Consider the following 16,711-nt stretch of genomic DNA (forward strand, 5'->3'; position numbering starts at 1 on the left):
GTACAGGGCACAACCTGGACAGCACATTTTATTCTAACTAGACACATAACCATTTTCCTTTGAGAACTGCTTGCCCCAAACCCAAAGTTCCAGTTAATAAAACTGAAATCAATAACACATACTGAATAAAACTCAGGTCACCCAAGACTTAGCTACAGAAACTTAAAGATGCATTGTCTGCAAACTTTCAACTCTGTAACAATGTTTATTGTGGAAGCATACATATGGCTTCCATGTTTTCATGGAAAAAGGTACAGGTTGTTTTTTTTTGGCCCTATTTCAGAAATACCTTGGAAGAACATTTCTGAAGCAATAAATAGAAGTATAAATCCAGCAACATGCAAAGAAGGTAAGGAAAAAAATGTATTCAAAACCAAACCAAAATACCTCACCAATTTGAATCTTTCGAAGAAAGAGTCAAAAGAACAGGGGCAAAAGAATCAAATAAGGGAAATTGGACCAGCTGATTCATCTAGCAAAGAAGACCCACTAGAACACTAAGTGTCCAATCCTATTGGCCTCAGTGCCAGCAGTACACACATACCACTGGCACTGGGTGTTATGGTAACCTTGTGGTAAACAGCACCAGCGGGGAGAACTGCGCCACCCCATCCGCACGTAGAGGAAGGCCCAGCCACTGCCAGGAACCAGATAAGTGCCAGGCGAAGCGGGAGTGTGGGGAGAGTGGCAGAAGAGTGGGGGGAAGCATTCCAGGGCAGGGGAAGGGTGGAACAAGAGGAGGGACGGGGAAGGGTGGGATGGGGGGTACTGGCATAAGCCTCTTGCACTGGATCCTATGCCCCGTGTTGGGCTTGGAAGTCCAACATGGAGCTTCTCAAAGTCTGCACCAGCAATTTAACTAGTGCAGACTAGTGCTGGGGCTTTACTCTGGGTAAGAGGACAGTTTCCTTGGCCCCACAGGATATGGCAGCGGCCGTTTCAGCACTGCCGTAGCTTGCAGCGCTGGGATGCATAGGATTAAGCTGTTAAGTGGTTATTTGGGGAACAAATCAGCAATGTTTCCTGATTACAATTTCAAAAAGCAAAAAGGATTTGAAATGAATGGAGGGTAAAAGAATGGGAGGATACTCTTTCACCTCTGGCTGTCATAGCCCACCTGTATCTCACTCATAGCCCTCCAACAGCTGTCCAGCTTTTCCAATAGAGGTATCTGTTTAACTTCACTTTGGCAGCAGATCAACTGAGAATCTCCATGCAAGATTCAATGGCAGGTGTACCTGCCATTTTCTAAAGTAAAACACCTGGAAGATGTTTAATTTTCATAAGAGTCCCATTCTTCAAATATCATTAATGGTGATTTTATGTGACCAACCATATTTTTGGAATTTATAGCACGAGGAATCCACAAGTCTTAGCTTCAAATCTTAATCATATAGACAACTGGCCAGAGGGGAGTCAATGCTAGTCTAAAGGGAACAAAACAGTACTCTCTCAACAACATTTCACAACACAGAGTTGCATGCCCTTAAATCCCATTGGGTCAAGGGGGCTTAAAAATGCCTCTGTGTTAGATGGTGGCCATTAGGTACTATTTTCTCACTTTGACTCTGTTAATAAAAGCATTGTACAGTAGTACTTTTGCAGCATTGAGAAATGCAAATAGATACAATTCCTCCACTTTTTTGAATTTTCATTTTGTCCTTGAATACTATATCCCATGGGCTGTAGCAAGACATAAAATTATATTTCTGCAATGCAATTTGTTTTTTAAGTCATGGAACTAAAATCTGCATATTTAAAATTTGTCTTTCAATCATAACATGTATAACATATTTAATGAATAATTACCCTTTAAAACTCTAGTTATATTATTTAACAAAAAAACTAGAAGCAGTGACCTAGCAATGTCTTTTGGGCAGTATATTTTAGAAGACAAAAACTAGTCTTTAGTTATTTTTAAACAAAGCAGGCTCAGTGCTCTTTGAGTTCTATTTTCTCCTCTACAGAAACTCTTAAGAAAAAGAAAAAACTCAGAAGGCTAATTAATCTGAACTATGACTATAAATTCATTAATTTGAAGTAAAGTCTTTTATTTTAACAGAACTTACTCCAATAAATATGCTTATGATTAGAACTCTTGACAGATTCCCAATGTAAAATATGTAGAAAATTTTACATGGGAAATCTCACATGCAGATTCCAACTTGGCTCTAATTTCTGCATATTTTGCACCAATATCATCTCCAATGAAGGCTGTTGTAAGGAGCTCCATGGAAGCTGCAATCAACCTCTTGTGAAATTCCATGTTCATATGAAGCTGCATTGCACTAAGCCCCATCTAACCCATCATTCTCTACTTTAATAGACAGCAGCTCATCAGGGTCTCTGGCAGATGGTCATTCCCAATCCTTCCAGTCAACATTCTTCCAACTTTCATGCCAAAGATTGATCCTGGTAGGCGGGACTTTCTGCCACTCTACTACTGAGTAGTAGTACCTATAGCACCAGAAGGTTTTAGAAACACAACCGCTTTCTAAGAACAACATTTCTAAAATCTGGTATTAAAGAAATAAATAGTAAATTGCTGGGAAATGCACAACTGGCTTGTAGACTGAGGGCCCAATCCTATCCAATTTTCCAGTGCAGGCGCAGCCATGCTAATGGGGTGTACACTGCATCCTGTGGTGGTGGGACAGTCACAGAGGCCACCTCAGGGTATGGGAACATGTGTTCCCTTACCTCAGGACTGCATTGTGGCTGCCTTTGTGCTGGAAAGTTGGACAGGATTGGGCCCTAACACAGCAATGCTGTGCAGGTTTACTCATAAATAAGTCCTTTTTTGATATCAATGGGGCTTACTCTCAGGAAAGCATGCAAAGGCTTATACTGCCAGTTTAGTCAGTTATGACTTATTCCCCAATCCTACTCCCTGCCATGTTACAGCATGCAGTCATGCCACAGATGTTCCCCTTCCTCGAAGAGGCCTCCCCCATGAGATACAGCGCACACCCCATTGGCACAGCTGCATTTGCAGGGGAAGACTTCAGTTATATTGGGTTGTTAGAATACAACCTTCTGGATCTTAAAGGAAAATTATGAAAACTGAAATCCACAAGATATCACACCCATACTGGTTAAGAACTAATAAATTGTTTATTTTGCCAAATTTGGAAGTTCGTACAAATAACTTAGTATGGTCTCAAAAGAAATATTGCTGCTAAGAGACAGGAATGCAGAGTACTATCAGCAGAAAAATGAAACAAAAATCCATTGCAACGTACCATAAAATTTCAAAAAATTATTTTGCTCCCATAAACCATTTATTACTGGGATTCCACCTTTATAGAGGGGAAAAAAAAGGCTCCAATAAAATGTGAACAATTGAATTTTGTACTGCAGCTTCTGCAGTGAAAAAGGGAAAAGGAGAAGCCTTCTAGAAACCTTGCTCTGAAAAAAGAAAAGGATTTGCCTGCAGTCTGAAATCTCTCTCTCTCTTTTTTTAATTTTCTGTGCAGGTGCCAGCTCTTGAGCTGACACCCAATTTATTACTCTGTCAACTGACTTATTAGAGCTGACACAAATCGAGCTGAAATGAGTCCGACATTCTACAGTCAAAACTTTTTTTTCACACTCTAGTACAAAGCCAAACTTTCCGGAAGGTGGCAGAGAGCGGGGGAAGAAGCAGTGGGAGTTCTATTCCCTGCCTTCTTTGACCAAGGCAAATATGATCTCTCCCCTTCTCCATATGCAAAACCAGCTATGAAGTAACCTCAGGCTAAAAACAATTGATGCAAAATGACATGGTTGGAACACTATTATTGAATCTGCAAAGCTCTTGATTACAGGAAACAGGATCTACATTTTAAAAAAAGTTCCTACCAGAATCTGATGTTATTGCTCTGATACCCCACCTCACCAGAACTGTAATATAGTTCCATCTCTGATACCTTCAAGAGGCAAAATACACAGTAACATAATTCACATAGATCAAATGACCATACATGAGTGTGAAGACCCGTAGGATGAATTTCATATTATAAAATTCCAGTAACAATCTTTTCCAATAGTAACTTGCACATAGTTCTCCATGTGAAAGGCTTTTCACTGGGTTGAGAAATAAGAATCCAACCCATTTGATTTGGCATTGATTTGAACCCACATCATTTGGCATTGTATGAATGAGTGAATTCATATACTCCTTCCTCATCCTCCCCCTGCCCCCCATCAAAAACCATTGTTTGCCAAGGTTGGATGCAATGGCTACAGTTTGTGGAAAACCAGGAACCGATTAGCAGGAATGAGCACCTGAGTTCGAGACTTGCTCATGTAATGGTAAATTATGGTTTGATAATGCATATGAACTGGTGCTGTACTGGTGAGCTAAATCCCAAGACCATTGAGGAAAGTATTATGCCAAGTATTGGTATCAATACAGACAGGCTAAATATCTGCGAGCTACCCTCAGGTGGTCAATAGCACTGATTTTTGATGAATAAGCACCATATAACTTGAGGGTATTCATACAATTACAGCTCAATCCTACACAAGTTTACTCAGAAGGACATCCCACTTATTTCAATGAGGTTAGTTGCCATAACAATGTGCATACTGTTGCAGGTTTACCATTTTATAAATTAAAATGATACATAATTATTTATCTAATGTGTTTTTCCCTACACAAACAAGGAATATACAGTACTATTATAAATCCATTAGCTTTTTATAATATGAACACAGTAGCTCTACCACCCCCCACCCAGTTTAGGAAGCTCTAGACACCTCCTATTTTAAACTATACCGCATAACAATATAGGGGGAAAAACATTTCCTATTTTCAGAATTTCCAGCTGCTAAACCAAAGAAGTGGTTACCCCTAAAATTGCTACCCCTTTGCTCCATCTAGTGGAATTCAAAATTTGCTTTGCACATTGTTTTATTTAGCAAAATGTATCCTGTATGAGGTAATCGTTCTGCATATATGCCATCCCATACATCTTATTGCCAAACTGCAAAAACCAACAATAAATCTGATGCAATATACCTTCAGAGAAAGCCTGTCAACTGTAAAACAAAATTAAGTTTTAAGTTACAAGATCTTTCCTAACATTCTGATTCATACTTTTTATCATCAAATGTCCTATCAGCAATGCAAACTCATGTGAAAAGAAAATCTGAGTATAGGATACATGTATATATGCATTCTATTAACTTGAAGTAAACATCCATAACTGAAGGAGTCATCAAAGTCAGAATGTGAAATTTCCACCGGAAACCAGGAAAGCCTAAGGTACCCCTAATAGTAAAAAGACTGCACAAAAATTGTCAGTTTCAATGCATCGCATATGTTCAACTAAAGAACTAATCACAAATAAGCATATAAAATATTTACAGCAGGATGATGTGAAATCAGGTATCACACAACATAAAACATCCTGATGGGCTTATTTTCTTGCTTCAATTGCCTCTGAAATGGCAGAAATAGTCATCAATTTCAAAAGTATGTCTGATATACTGTAGCTGTATTAGGAATGGAAATATCCACAGCAGGATGATTAATAAACAGAACAGTAATCTAACGGAAAAATTTGCTGAGTTAGGGACATTATGGCAGCAATCCTATACACAATTTCCAGGGAGTAAACCCCCACCCCACAACACAGTGGAATTAACTTCTGGGAAACATGCTTAGGATTGTAGTGTAAATAGGTTACCTGTTAAAACAAGCCAGGATCAAACCATAATTTGAAATCTTAGCTTGCTTACCAACCATAGTTTGAACAAATCACATTTTCTGAGTAGACGTAACACAGAACTGCAGATAGTTGAAAAGTGAAAGTGGATGTTTTTAGTATCCTCTTCTTGTACTAGGGGAGCAAGGGTGCCACCAGGAATTGGCCAGGCTGGACATTAACTGAGGGCCCACTCTATCAGAAGATTCACCTAGCTAGGTTAACCCATCAGCTTCCATCAGTAAGGCAGGTAGGTGAAGACACCAGGGGGGAAGTGCGGTGCAGTGCAGGCAAGGCTGGCCCGTCTAAAAGGCTGACTGAACAAAACAGTCACTTAAAACTGCAGGTTGGTGGTGGATTGCCCACCTTTATCTGCCCACTTATCTTCACAACTGGAAGTGGGGAGGAGAGTGGTGGACTGGTGCACCCCCTCTTTTCCACACTTCCACTTCTGCTCCATCCCCCTGTTGCTTTTCAAATCCAGGGAAGAGGAGGCTTGCACATCCCCAGGTAAGTCAGCATTTGGCACAGAACGGAACCCCCGTTCCGGAACAGAACCCCCAGTGGATAATGAGGCACGACCTGTATACATTTGTAAGAAGGTATACAATAATAATAATAATAATAATAATAATAATACAGGTATTTATATACCACCTTTCTTGGTCTTTATTCAAGACTTTATTCAAGGTGGTTTACATAGGCAGGCTATTTAAATCCCTGTAGGGATTTTTACAATTGAAAGAAGGTTCTATCTTTCAAGAACCACAACATTCAGATGTTTCTTTCTGATCTGGTTTCACATTCTGGCCTCCATCCTCCCACGCTCAGAGCAGATGGAATAACTCGGCTCAGCCTGCCAGCTGCTTCAAGGTCGCACGGTGCTGGTGGCCTCGAACTGGCGACCTTGTGGATGTTATCTTCAGGCAAATGGAGGCTCTACCCTCTAGACCAGACCTCCTGCCCAAAGAGTATGCACTGACCAAAATTACCTCTCAAACATGTTTGGTTTTATTTTCACATGTATGCTGTTCTAGAGGAAATGCACTGATAAATAAATACAAAAAAGCAGATAAAACGGCTACAGGACAAGATTTATTTATTTAATTTCGAAGCTTTTTCAAGGCTTCTAGCAAGCACTCCTTGTAATTTCTTTTTATGGGAAAACATTTTCAGAGCTATCTAGAAATTTCATAGGGCTGGCAATCCTCTACTACTTGGAGAAATGAAAGAAGATGCATAAGTTTGTACAGCTAAAGATAATGTGGGAGAAGCTGTAATTTCCCCAACCCCTCCTAGCTATACCCAGTTTTCACAACCTTTGGACCTACTTACAGTCCTTGTGCAATCCTGTGACATTGTGGTAGAAACAAAACTCAGCTGCTTTTATGTTTCGCTCAGGTTGCAATCCTACACACACTTTACTGGGAGTAAGCCCCACTGAAGTCAATGGGACTTTCTTCTGAGTAAACCTGCAGAGGATTGTGCTAAGTGCTTCAGAAGGGAGTTTCTTAGAGCTGGGTCAAGCGGTTGGTGCATTAAGAGTCATGGAGGGTACATTTCTTACGTGACTCTTCTCTGCTTTTGACAGTTGGGTTCAACAAGCCAAGAAGACTTGTAAACTGCTTTGTGAACATTGTTGAAAAGCAGAACATATTCTTAATCAAGAAAAAAAGGATCACTAAAAAGAAAACCACTCACACAAATACTCTACTGAGCAGATATGTCTAGAATTGTGTTACTAATGGTCTTTTCCCTTCAAAGCTTTTATTAGTCCCATTATGAAAAAGTTTCATGGTTAGATTCGAATCACAGTTTCAAGTTCTTCCATTGAACCTAAAAAGGCCTATGTCTGAAGATTTACTCTTCCTAGTGGATTAGATGCATGTATTGCAACTCACCATTTTAATACTAATCACCAGCTTTCCAAGGAAGTGGCAAACTTCTGCTTCTAGCTGAAAAAATGAAAGTTAGTCCCTAGGAGAGGATACCATCAATAGCACATTAATCTAACCCTCAGCTGTTAATGATTTGCACTACAATGTCCCCCGATACAGTGAGCTCCGCCGAAATATTATTTTAGCAGTTCTGTCAAGTTTCCTTCGTCTGAACTTGCTGAACGAGAGGATGACTGAAACCCTAATAGAAAGAATTTAATGTGTTTGCGATTTGTTCTGAGAAAGGGGGGAGGGAACAAAACCAAGAGGCCAGATCAGAACATTTTGTTTTTTTGAACTCTGCTTAGTGCTTCTGCTGTTCATAGCTGATTGAGAACATGAAATAATGCTATGTCAACTATTCAGAAATAAATTATCTAATTTCTTCCAAACTATGGTTTGCATTTGTCCTCCAACCAGAATCTCCAACTAGAAACAAATCCTAATCTGGAAGGCTAGCAGAAATTGTAGTTTCCCTGTATGATGTAACGGCAAACTATAGCTTCTGCTAAAGATGTTTCTGCAAATCTCACAGAGCAATGAGAGAGCCAGAGTGTGCAAGCCCAGGACTTGGATTTGAAATGAGCCACTATGAAACTCCCACATCCTTTCTCATTTCAAGCACTTCTCCAATATAGGCTGCCATCCTATGCACCAGGAAATCTCAACGAACTCTTTGGGACCTGCATAAACAATTAGAATTATCAGTTTACTTGCAAGAAATGTGATTACCAGTTCACATAGTTAAGACTGCACTATAAAAAGCTCCCTTAATTTAATGCAGGGGTGCCCAAACTCCGGCCCAGGTGCCATTTGCAGGTCTCAGAGACCCTCAACCCGGGCCGCGGGTAGCAACAATCTCCAAAGAGCCTCTGGACTACCGGAGACTTGCTGGAACCCACGTTGGTCCAATGCAACTGCACACAGCACAAAGGCCAGCTGCTCAACCTCTCGTGTGTGCTGCAAACCAAAAGCTCCCTCCGCTGCTTGCTCCACATCTGTGAACCAGCAGTGGCAGCAAAGGGAAGGCCGGCCTTGCTTTGCACAAGGCCTTTTATAGGCTTTGAGCTATTATGAGACCTTCATTCATTCATATAAGTCCCACCTGTAATATAATCATTTATGTTAATTTATTCAAATTTGAAATGTAAAGTAATTCTTTTTATCCCAGCCCTCGACACACTGTCAGAGACATGATGTGGCCTTCCTGTCAAAAGTTTGGACATCCCTGATTTAATGGAACAAGGATGGTTATTTATCTGGTTGTCTCAGGTGATTCTCTCTTCTGTCCAAAAGAACCCACTAAGAACTAAAAATTGGCTCATTGGTCTAGGGCAGGGGTGTCCAAAGTTTTTGGCAGGAGGGCCACACTGCCTCTCAGGCACTGTGTAGGGGGCCAGGGGGAAAAAAAGAATTAATTTACATTTAAAATTTGAATAAATTTACATAAGTTTACATAAATGAATATAGTAAAGATGAACTTATATGAATGAATGACGGTCTTGCAATAGCTCATGGCCTATAAAAGGCCTTGCACAAAGCAAGGCCAGCCTTTCCTTTGCTGCTACTACTGCATCACAGACATGAAACAACAAGCAGTGGAGGGAGCCCTCATCCCACAGCTCACATGAGAGGTCAAACAGTCATCCTCATGCTGAGAGCAGTTGCGTCGGGCCAGTGTGAGCTCCAACAAATTTCTGGAAGGCCAGAGGCTCATTGGAGACTGGGGGCTCCCTGAGGGCCGTATTGAGAGGCCTTGAGGGCTGCAAGTGGCCCCAGGGCCGGGGTTTGGGCACCCCTGGTCTAGGGCAGCTATTTTCAAGGAGAGTTTGAACCGCAGTAAGTCTTGGCGGGGGTCAGGGGGGCTAACAGGGCTGCAGGGACTGGGATGTACTCACCAGTCCCCGTAGCAGCCGTCCTGGGGTGCAGGGAGCCCTGCACGAGCGTCTGCAGGCTCCCCAGGTTGCCAATAGTGGAAGTGGAATGATCGTGCTCCACTTCCGCTAAAACAGAAGTGGAGCGCGATCGGTCCGCTTCCACTCTTAGAAGGCTGGAGAACCCTGCAGATGCTTGTGCAGGGCTCCCTGCACCCCCCAGGACACTGCTGCAGGGACTAGTGAGTGCATCCCAGTCCCTGCAGCCCCGTTAGCATCTCCCTGCCTCCTCGCTGCCCCCGCCCCTTAAGCGGGCAGAGGCCAGGGCCTTCAGGTTTTGCAATAGCTCAAGGTCTATAAAAGACCTTGCACAAAACAAGACTGGCCTTTCCTTTGCTGCTGCTGCTGCTTCACAGACATGAAACAGAAGGGAGGGGGACAGAGAGGGAAACAGGGAGGGAAACAAGTGGAGGGAGCCCTCAGCCTACAGCTCCTGCAAGTCGTCAGACAGTTGGCCCTCACACTGAGAGTAGTCGCGTTGGGCCAGCGCAGGCCCCAGCAAATCTCCAGAGGCTCATTGGAGACTGGCAGCTCCCCACAGGCCGGATTGGGGGCCCCCCAAGGGCCACAAATGGCCCCCGGGCTGGGGTTTGGACATCCCTGCTCTATTGGGACCAACTAGAAAAAAAAGATGTAGAAAGAAATATTCTTTATTAATAAATATCGATATTAATATTTGCAGAAATTAATAAATGCAGTGGTGCCTCGCATAACGAAATTAATCCGTTCCGCGAGTCCTTTCGTTATGCGAGTTTTTCGTTTTGCGAAGCGCGTTTTCCCATAGGAAGGCATTGAAATTTAATTAATGCGTTCCTATGGGCAAGAAAAGTCAGAACAAAGTCAAATTTGGTTTACAAAGTGTTTATTAAGTGCTCTTTAAAGGCATACATACTGTACAGAGGATTTCAAAAACAGGGGGGGGAGGATGCTGAGTGGGGAGCTTGAAGGCTGTAATCCTGTGCACACCTTCCTGGGAGTAAGCACAATGGGTCTTACTTCTGAGGAGACACGCACAGGATTGTGCTCTAAGCTGGGGAGGACAGAGCAGCTGCACTAAATTGCTTGCTTTTGCCATGATCATGGGGGGGAAACATGAAGGAAATGGGGCAGTGAGAGGGTGAATGAGCGATGGGGGGATGCTGAGTGGGGAGTTTGAAGGCTGTAATCCTGTGCACATTTTCCTGGGAGCAAGCACAATGGGATTTACTTACATAAACTGACATGAAGATCCTCCCCTTACTAGGGTGGACAGGATCATAAAGTGATATGAAGATCCTCCCCTTACTAGGGTGAACAGGATCATAAAGTGACATGAAGATCCTCCCCTTACTAGGGTGAATGGGATCATAAAGTGATATGAAGATCCGCCCCTTACTAGGGTGAACGGGATCATAAAGTGACATGAAGATCCGCCCCTTACTAGGGTGAACGGGATCATAAACGGACATGAAGATCCCTCCCTTAAGACAAACCAAAACAAAACAAAAATTCGTTATGCGAAGCATAAGTCATAAAAATTCGTTGTGCGAGTTACCAAACTTCGCACACTGCTTTCGTTCTGCGAGTTTTTCGCTGCACGGAGCATTCGTTACGCGAGGCACCACTGTATTAGTAAATATATTAATATAAAATATATTAATAAATATTAATATTTAATAAATATTTATTAATTATTAATAATTAATAAATTATTATTCAATGATAATAGGGGTCCTATGTTCCCAAGGTTGATAGAGACCTTTCATACAGTATGTGTGTAGACATCTGCTAGACTTTCCCTAGAAATTGAGTTTAAGGACTGTTCCCCCAAACCTTTACAGTCATTCCAGGGTATTCAGAAGGCTAAACTGGACAGCAAGCTGTTAGGGACTTCCAGGTCAGGCAACAGGCTGAAACTGGGTTCACATATTATCTATGGCATGCCAATTACTAGAGAAAAATCGGAAAATGCAATATTTTAATTTTGGGGTACAAAGATTACCTCACACCACATTACATTACACCTAAATAGCATTACACCTAAATAATTTCTTGTGCAAACCAGGCAAGGGCGCCTGCAAAGTTGTTTTTTTAATGTTTCGAAAACTTTTCTCAAACCACAAAAATTGGACTCATGACTCACTGGTGGATCCCAACCCATAGTTCAGTTCAGGTAACACTGAGCTAGAAATTCCTAACTGTATGAGTCGTCTAGCACTGCAACAGCTTGCCCTATGTAGTTGTGCCCCCCTACATCGAGGTTTTCAAGCAGATATTGGATGGTCACCTGTTAGGGACACTATAGTAGGTGCTAGTACTGAGCAGGAAGTTCGACTAGATGACTTCTAAGATTCTTTTCACATTTAACATCCTAAAGGTCAATATGTTCAAATCTTATTTCCTACTTTGATTGAAGAAAGCTATTTCCTTGAAGCCTTGAACATTACATTTCCAAGATTAACTTTTGAAAAATAGTTTGTGGAGGGAGGAAGAGAAAAAAAAATGTTCTACATGATTCTATTTTTTCTTTTGAGCTAGAAAAACAGTTGGGTACTAACAACCTCAGTGGATTCAAATTAGATTAACCTGGCACAAGTCAGCCCTGACCCCATGCAACACGTTTGAATACTAACATAGTTGACCATATGGTTGCCAACTGAAATGAAAGCTACTGCTGGAAATTTTTTTTTAACATGATATAATACTGGAAATTCATGGAAGCCCTGTTAAAACCGACAGGATTGTCTTCAGTAGTCACCTGGAGATTGATGATGATTTCTGTAAACTTCAGGCCACACCCAGGAGGCTTTGCAACCCTAGTTAACTATAAGAGCTATATAGCTATATAAGAGGTCTTAACTATAAGAGCTAAGAATTATAACTTTGTATATTTTTGTTTTGTTCTTTCTCTGTATTTTATGGCAATAAATGTCTTATTGACTGACTGACTGACTGACTAAGAGCGCACATGCAAACCCCCCTCCCCCCAAAAAAAAACATTTAATTGATTTGTTGCATGAACAAATGGATTTGCAAAGGAACAGGGAAGGGCAGGAACAGAGAGAGTGGATTTCAGTAGCACCAAAGTGGTCCAGTGCTTATCCCCTCTTTCTGAAACCTTCCTGGCCCTTTTCCCTCCTTGGACTTATGCCAGCAAAATGGCTGGTGGATGGGTCCAAGAGACCCATAGATGATCCAGCAGCCTACCGGAGCATTTTTACTTACCTCTTGCAGACTGCCTGATTTGCCCCATCACTACAGTAGTGCAGCCCCTGTTGGCATGGCTGCATGCCATTGTATGGTGGGGGATAGGGTTGGGCAGTTCACTAGTGCCCATCACCACGCCTTGCAGCGATGTGAATTAAATGAATTACCAATAAAACACAGTACAGGAGAAGCCTCACTCATTCCTAGCAATGTTTAAAAACTAGTATAGGCATGGAGCTTGATTTTGAACATGATATGTACAATGGCACCCTGAAAGCCTGCATCAGCCTTCACTCCAAGATCTCAGCCTTTAAGGAACATACTACACTGAGCCGTGTCTTGTAGTTTTTAATGCCCTTAAAAACAGCTGCAGAGATCAGGCTGAGATTCACAACTGAAACATAGAACTATGTCCTGAATGTGTGCACCAAATAATGTTCCAATGTCAGTTCAACAGAGTTATCATATCTTGAAAGCCAAGTAGTTGAGTTAAAGCAAAGGTTTCACTGTTCTTGCCAAATGCATGTTTTATGGACTTCCTTTTGCTCCTCCTGAACCTGCTGCCAATTAATTCTATTGTCTGACACTCAATCCGAGTCCTTTGAGGGAGATGAGCTCATTTCTTTATCTAGCCTCTGCAGAGAGATATACATGGAAAACCAGTTTCTATTAAAAGCTGCAAATATATTATTATAGATACACATCTCAATGGCTTTTCCACATTCGTTAAAAGTTTATAAAAACTTCCATGTATGCAACTTGTCACTGGGGATCTTTTTACCACTGAATCAATCAAGCTATGCAACTGATTAGACTTACTCTGGAAGTTGAGACAGGACACCTGCAGAGAGAGATGTTATGCCATCATTGACCCGAGCTGATGAACGTCCCTTCTGAGCCCAACTTACAACAAACTCCAGAAGAAGCAGGGCAATGAAGAAAGGAGTTGCCTAAAACGAGATGTAAAGGAACAAGGTAGATAGCCATCAATAGAACAAATTTTCTACCATCATTTTCAGATAATAATGTAGGCTTCTATACACACTATACACATGCAGTCAGTTCTCTTTATGTGCAAATTCACTATCCGCAAATTCACTTATCTGCGAGGTACAGAATTGCCACCTACTTCTCATTCTCCGTGACTCTGTTCCCATTATCTGCAAATACTGTACCAGTGCAATCAGGGTGGTGCAGCTATGATACTGATGATCGGGGAGGGCTGTGGTAATCACATCCAGTCAATTATACTCATTTTTTTAGAATGTTGTCTGGATTGGGTCAATTTTCCACATCAATTGGGCATTGGTGATTGTCAGACACACATTTGTGTCCACTTCCAGACTTGCTCCACCATCATGGGTACCATCTCGAGGACTGCAGCTGAACCTTCACAGCCCTGGCAATGATGATGAGGTCTCTTGAAGGCTACATGACAGCTGCTCTGGGCTGGGGTAAGCAAAGGACGGGTGGTGGAGGAGGAAGGGTTAAGCCATGGGTGTCAAACATAAGGGGGGGCAGGCGGATATGGCCCCTGGAAGCTTTTTATCAAGCTCTCAGGCTCTCAGCTGCTGAGCAGTGCTGAGGTATTACTGCTGAAACAGCAGACCACATGAAAATTGGGCTTTCCCATATCTTGAAATATGATCAAGATTTGTGTATTTTCTCTTCTCATTTGCAGTTAATGAGAACAAAGTGCTGATTTCTGGCCATCAGCTGCTTAACAATGTCACTTTCTCCTTAATGACACCATTTCCGGCCCTCAGCAGGTGTCCTGAATGCTAACTTTGGCCCTCTGTATGAACCCAGTTTGACACCCGTGGGTTAAGCAACATCCTCCCCACTGCTGAACTCTGAGGCCTCATTGTTGGACAAACAACTTTCAAGGAGTTGAGAGATAGCCAGCAGAGAGGAAGAAGCATCAGATGTTGGAGATGTTGATTAGCCCTCACTATCACCCAGCCCCACAAACTTCAATTTAAGATTCAGGTTCACAAAGTTAACAAAGGGTGTGATGAAGAAGATCCCCTAGAACCTAATCCCATTTTTCCCATAGGCTCAATGATTCAGTTTCTACTAATTTGGTATCCACTCGGTTTTCCAGGAATCTAATCCTAGCAGATAACAAGAACTGACTGTATTTTTATACTACCCATGTATGTATGTATGTGGCCTTGATATTTTAACACAAACATCAGCCTTTGGTGAATACTAAACATTTTTACAAGTGATGCTGGCAGTGCAATCCTGTGCGCACTTACTTGGAAGTAAGTTCCATTCTGCTCAGCCTCTTCCAGGTAAACAGGATATAGGGTCAGGCTTCCAGAGCCGACTCACCTATGCACTCCTTACACACCACACCCTAACAATCCTAATACTGTATAGGGTGGAAGGTGTTTTTTTTTTTTTTAGAGAATTCCATAGCTCTCCTGCAGGTTTCTTCAACTCCCTAGGGAGCCACAGCTGTAGCTGCTAATTACCCTGCAGAGAGCTGCAGTTTGCAAGCATGTAATTATAGGGAGATAAATCTCTGAGTCTTTTTTCAGATAGATTAGATAGATATTTCTTTCTACGTAGAACTCCTTTTTGAAAAAGTTTGGTAACTCTAGGTCAGTCTCGATAGAGCAGCCATTTTCAATCACTGCGCCATGGCACAGTGGAGTGCCACGAGTGGTTCACAGGTGTGCCACATGAATTTGGGGGAAGGTCATTTATTAGTAGGACCAATGGGGGAATGTGAGCCCCACATTGGCAGCATGGTGTGCCTTGTTAATTGTCAAACACCTGATGGTGTGTCTTGACAATTTTAGTTCCTTGTCGGTGTACCAAGGACCAGTGTACAAAGGCTGAAAATCGCTGTAATAGAGTGTCCTTTTAAAAAGTGGGTCCTGGTGCTAAAAGGTTTGGGAACAACTGCTGTAGCAGCTAATTACCCTGCAGAGAGCTCAGCTCCTGCAGTTTGCAAGCTTGTGTAAATTTAGAAAGATAAATGTCTCAGGGTCTTTATTCTTATTACAAATAAATAAATATTATTTCTTTCTAGATCTCCTTTTTTAAAAATAGAAGTCTGGTAACCCGAGGTGGGTCCCGACAGAGTGCCCTTTTAAAAAGTGGGTCCCAGTGCTAAAAGGTCTGGGAACCACTGCTGCAATCTGTTTCAGAGCCCACTCCAGCGCTTGCCTACTCAGAAGTAAGTTCCAATATAGTCAATGGGGCTTACTCCCAGGGGAGTGAGAACAGGGTGGCAACCCTAGAGGGTTGTTGTGATCAGACAGGAGGAAGCCATGCCCACTGCGCTGAGCTCCTCGGGATGAAAGTGCAAGACAAGGGGCAGGATATCAGCAAAGGGCGAGGGGGTCTTTTTCTCCTCTCTTCCCTTCCTGTGAGCCACAGTCCGGGGCATGTACAGAGGACATTTCCCCAGCGCAGCCGCAGGACGCTGCGGGCACTTCCAAGCCTGGCGCGCCCTCAGGTGGGAGCCCCGCAGGTGAGGGCTGCGCGCGCTCTCACCTGGTTCACGTACTCAGGCACCTCCTCGACGTCGCGGAAGGAGCTCTCGTTGGGACTCACGGCGTAGAACAGGCTGCGGAGCTGCTGGGAAGCCGAGACAGCCCGCTGGGGGGTGGCGGAGGAGGAAGCAGCAGCAGCCATGGCTCGCAGGCTGGCGCTCCTGGACGGGAGGCTCTGCGCACAGGCGGCGCTCAGCCGGGAGAAAGGTCAGCCCCTGGGCCGGACCAGCAGCTGCTTCTCGGGCACGCGGTTGGCTCCCTCGGAGGCCGCAGCGCCCGCTCAGGAGGCCGCGCGTGGCTGCCTCCTCCCCGGTGTACCTTGGCGAGCGCAAAGGGCAAGGTTGTGCGGGGAGGTGGCCGCTGGTTACATCACCACTCCAAACAGGCGCCCCCTGTGTCTCTTGGTGGGGCACTGCCCCGGCGATGGGGGAAGGCTGCGCATTGTGGCACAGGTG

The 16,711-nt window shown here is 43.1% G+C and overlaps 1 protein-coding gene across 1 annotated transcript in view; it reads right to left on the minus strand.

Moving 5' to 3' along the window:
* Window positions 1–16,398, minus strand: part of AGMO (alkylglycerol monooxygenase) — a 157,066-nt gene extending 140,668 nt beyond the window's left edge. Inside the window, exons 1-2 of the mRNA XM_066629137.1 lie at window positions 16,258–16,398; window positions 13,567–13,697 (exon numbers count right to left, since the gene is read on the minus strand). Coding sequence (XP_066485234.1) covers window positions 13,567–13,697; window positions 16,258–16,398 — 272 coding nt within the window. The remainder of the gene's footprint in view (window positions 1–13,566; window positions 13,698–16,257) is intronic.
* Window positions 16,399–16,711: the final 313 nt, after the last annotated feature.

This window comes from Tiliqua scincoides, chromosome 5 (genome assembly GCF_035046505.1).
Source record: "Tiliqua scincoides isolate rTilSci1 chromosome 5, rTilSci1.hap2, whole genome shotgun sequence".
NCBI lineage: Eukaryota > Metazoa > Chordata > Lepidosauria > Squamata > Scincidae > Tiliqua > Tiliqua scincoides.